A 4,131-nucleotide genomic window follows, 5' to 3' on the forward strand; every position below is an offset into this window, starting at 1 on the left:
ACTCTTTTTTTCTTTTTATTTTGGGTTTTTTTGTATTAAACCATTACACGAAAGGATCATGGGAATATATTTTATTTGAATAAATGCAAATGAGCACACTGCCACATATGGCTAATATATTCTCGGACAGAATGCTGCCCTCTGTTGGTTTTACATTAAGTAGCATAATGACTTTGGATATCAAGCATATGGAACAATGCTACTCAATGTATAACCAATAGAGGGCAGCATTCTGTCCGAAGATATATTAGCCATATGCGGCAGTGTGCTCATTTGCATTTATTCAAATAAAATATATTCCCATGATCCTTTCGTGTAATGGTTTAATTACAAAAAAAACAAAATAAATAGAAAAAAAGAGTTTGCAGGTTTGACAGAGTTAATGTCTGCGAGTGCAGACATTTAACTGTTGCATCAGGGAGACCAGCGGATCATGGGGATATATTTTATTTAAATAATTAATAAATGAAAATGAACACACTGCCACATATGGCTAATATATCTTCGGACAGAATGCTGCCCTCTGTTGGTTTTACATTGAGTAGCATAATATTCTGCCCGAGAATATATTAGCTATATATGGTAGTGAGCTCATTGGTCACCAGCAGGAGGCCCCCTGCTGGCGACCAATAGAGTTGCTGATACGCACATTTAAACTACTGACGCCAGAGCTGCTGCGGTACGCGTTAACCCCTTTTTAACCCCGTATTAACCCCTTAACCGGAAAAAAACGAAGAAAAAACGGATATTCGCCCGAAGAGAAGACAGGAACGGGTGAATATTCGCGAATTACAAAGTTGTTTTTTTTTTACGAAGACGAGCACGAAGCCCCCTTGTGCCCAAGTCTACTTTAAACAGTAAAATATTTTTTTTTGGATATTATACATTAAAATGTCTTTAATTTCAAAAAGTAGTTTCCTGAAAAAAAGAAAGAGATTAAATAAATATTGAGTCATTTTGAAGAAAATGCGCATAGAACATTTATTTTCTGTAAGTCCATATATAAACTGTAGTTTAGTCAATAGCCAATGCTCATTTTATTGGTTATTTTTGTAATTATACCTTTGATATCTTTATTCCTCAAGCTGTATATGATAGGGTTAACAAATGGGGTCACCACGGTGTAAAAAAGGGATAAGACTTTGTTTGTGACCAGTGATGATCTTTCGTGTGGTAACAAATAAATGCCCATTATTGTCCCAAAATATATGGAAACCACAGAGAGATGGGAGCTACAGGTGGAGAACGTCTTCTGCCTTCCTGTAATAGATGGGATCTTTAGGATTGTAATGATAATGTAGATATATGATAGAATGATGACTATTACAGGTAAACCGAGTATAGGTACAGACACAATGAAGATTTCCATGTGTACTATAGAGGTATCTGTGCATGAGAGATCTAAAAGAGGGGTAAAATCACAGAAGAAATGGTTAATTACATGTGGGCCACAGAACCTTAGGCTACAAATGGTTAAAGCTATGATCAGCAACATTATAAAGGTAGACAACCAAGACAGAACGATTAACTTCACACAAAGCACTAAGTCCATGATAGACGTGTATCTCAGTGGGGTACAGATGGCCAAATACCGGTCATAGGACATCATTGTTAGAAGTAGACACTCTGCCATTACTGAACCCGCAAAGAAACAAAATTGAGTAATGCAGCCCACGAATGATATTGAGATACCTTCATTCAGTACAATGTGGAGCATGTTGGGGACAATGGTTGTGATCAACAAGATGTCTAAGAAAGACACCTGTGTTATGAAGATGTACATGGGACAGTGTAGCTTCTTGCATGTTGACACCAAGGTAATGATGAAGACGTTCCCAGATACGGCCAAACAATAAACTAGAAAGATTCCAATGAAAAATAAATACTTCAAGCTGTGAAGGTTCTCAAATCCCAGCAGTAAGATCTTGGTGATCATTGTAGAGTTTCCTTCCGTCATCTTCTGGTTATAGAAGAAACATGGGAGAAAGCAGTAAGTGTGTGTGTGTGTATATATATCCCATTGAAATCCATCTAAATCCATCTAAATCACAAGAAATAACGAAAATGTTTTTTGACATCTATGTATTACTTCAAATAAATAAATACTTAAATGTATGATTTCAGTATTAATATGATTTATTTGCATCATGTTAATATTTTATAGATTATCTTAAATTGTATCTTTCGAGAAAGAATATGTTTCACATTTTGTTAATGTACTATTTTATTTTTCTTAAATGTAATCTTAATATGATTACAAAAATGCCACATTATCTCCCAAATAACCATTGAGCCAAAGAGTTTGTTAGGCAGTCCCAGGCTTTACAGAAAGCTATGTACCGGCCCTTCCCCCGAATCCCAAGCTCATCATGATGTCATGGTTGGGACGTCTGAGAACACACTAAATAAAATATTGCGCGAGAATGTGCCAATGTGTTTTTAAAATAAGTCGGAAGCAGAGGTCCATGCTTTAACGTATCTATTGCTGCATATACTTAAGGAGGGCCTTAGATATATGAAGCAAATACAGACAATAAGATACCAAGAAGAAGACCCTCATTTCACTCTGGGGGGAATACAAAAAAAAAATTGCATGGTTAAAGAAAATAATTTTATTAAATATGTATTAAAATTTCCCTGTATTTGAATGCTTCGAATAAATATGGAGAATAAAAAAAAGAAAAAAAAAGAATTGGTTTTAGAAAACATGGTAGTCTTTATCAGCCAATAAACAATATTTGAAATATAAAAGTACCTGATTATTAAAATAGTCAGTATAACAATATACAAAATAATAGTAATAATAATGATAATAATAATAATAATTCCTTAAACCAGCATTATTTTAATAATTAGAACAGCAACATGCACTGGTATCCTGAGTTTATTTTTCTTATTAGTTTCTCTAAACACAATACTGAGTACACTTATTACTAATTGCATATTTATTAATTATTATTACAATAATTCGGTATTTTATTTATTATCATTTCATTATTTTCTTTTGCACATATGTCTTATTGTAAATATCAGATATTTGTTACTTTACTATTAATTATTATTTTACCTAAAGACACACTTCTGCACAGTAGTGGACTCTTTTATTACTTATTATATTGTATTATCTCTTATAATAATTATTATTTATTTTATTTTTATTTATTTTGCTATTCATTCTTATTTCACTCAAAGACACATTTCTGCATATTAGTTGACTCAACTATTGCTTCTTATTGTATTTTGTAATCCTTTTTTATTTAAGAAAACACTTCTGCACCTTATTGGACTCGAGTATTACCTATTATCTTATTTTCTATTATTATTATTATTATTTGTTATTTTTTTATTTAAATGTTGTTTTATTATTTTGTTATTTTTTTTTTTTTACCTAGGACACATTAATGAACTTCAGACTCAATTCAATAATGAAAATGTTAACAGTTACATGCAGTTTGATTAGCCAGAAAACGATTAAGTGAAATTTGGTGAAGAAAATACATTTCTCACATTCACCTCTGAAGCTTTCGGCTCTCATTTTCTTGCTCTTGTATTATTCCTCTATTACCTGCAACCAATTAATTAGGATCAAACCAGGTAATAAACACACAGAACCAGCTGCATCTCCATTAATTTATCTGGAAGTAAAATAAAAGGAAGATCTACATACAGCAGGAATGCTCAGGATGCTCAAGAGCTTCTGAGGTGTCTTCTCTCCATAACTGGTTGCAATGTCCAGCTGTGTGGTTGGATCTTCCCACTCTTAATACACCTGGATCTTCACTCTGATTCCTTCTTCTTATGGCATAAACAATGGTGGAAAACCATTTTAAATAAGATCATGTAGTCAGATAGATAGATAATTCCCTTGCGCCAAAAGTTCTAGTTGAACTCTGAGCATGAAGCTCATCTAAGGTTGAAAAAAGCCTGCACTACTTTAATGAATCCATTTAATGTGGCTTTGGGGATTTGAGGAGCTCTTTATGAAGTTGATGATTACTAGTTCAAGATATGAAGTTGTTTGCATATTGGGAACTTTGTCGAGTTTAGTTGTCAGGCCCATAGAGAAATAAAGTTGTGTGAATAGATTTTCTGATATTTTGTAAACTTTGATTTCTGACAAATTGTAACAAT

At 33.0% G+C, this 4,131-nt stretch overlaps 1 protein-coding gene across 1 annotated transcript; it reads right to left on the reverse strand.

Annotated features, from left to right (window-relative positions):
* Nucleotides 1–1,018: 1,018 nt before the first annotated feature.
* LOC128491630 (olfactory receptor 11L1-like) lies at nt 1,019–1,957 on the reverse strand. Its single transcript, XM_053463947.1, has one exon. The coding sequence runs from the start codon at nt 1,955–1,957 to the stop codon at nt 1,019–1,021; it is 939 nt and encodes a 312-aa protein (XP_053319922.1).
* Between the last annotated feature and the right edge of the window lie 2,174 nt (nt 1,958–4,131).

This window comes from Spea bombifrons, chromosome 4, assembly GCF_027358695.1.
Source record: "Spea bombifrons isolate aSpeBom1 chromosome 4, aSpeBom1.2.pri, whole genome shotgun sequence".
Taxonomy (NCBI): domain Eukaryota; kingdom Metazoa; phylum Chordata; class Amphibia; order Anura; family Pelobatidae; genus Spea; species Spea bombifrons.

Coding starts and splice junctions, on each gene's coding strand:
- LOC128491630 (XM_053463947.1), bottom strand. CDS start 1,957: ATGACGGAAGGAAACTCTACAATGATCACCAAGATCTTACTGCTGGGA.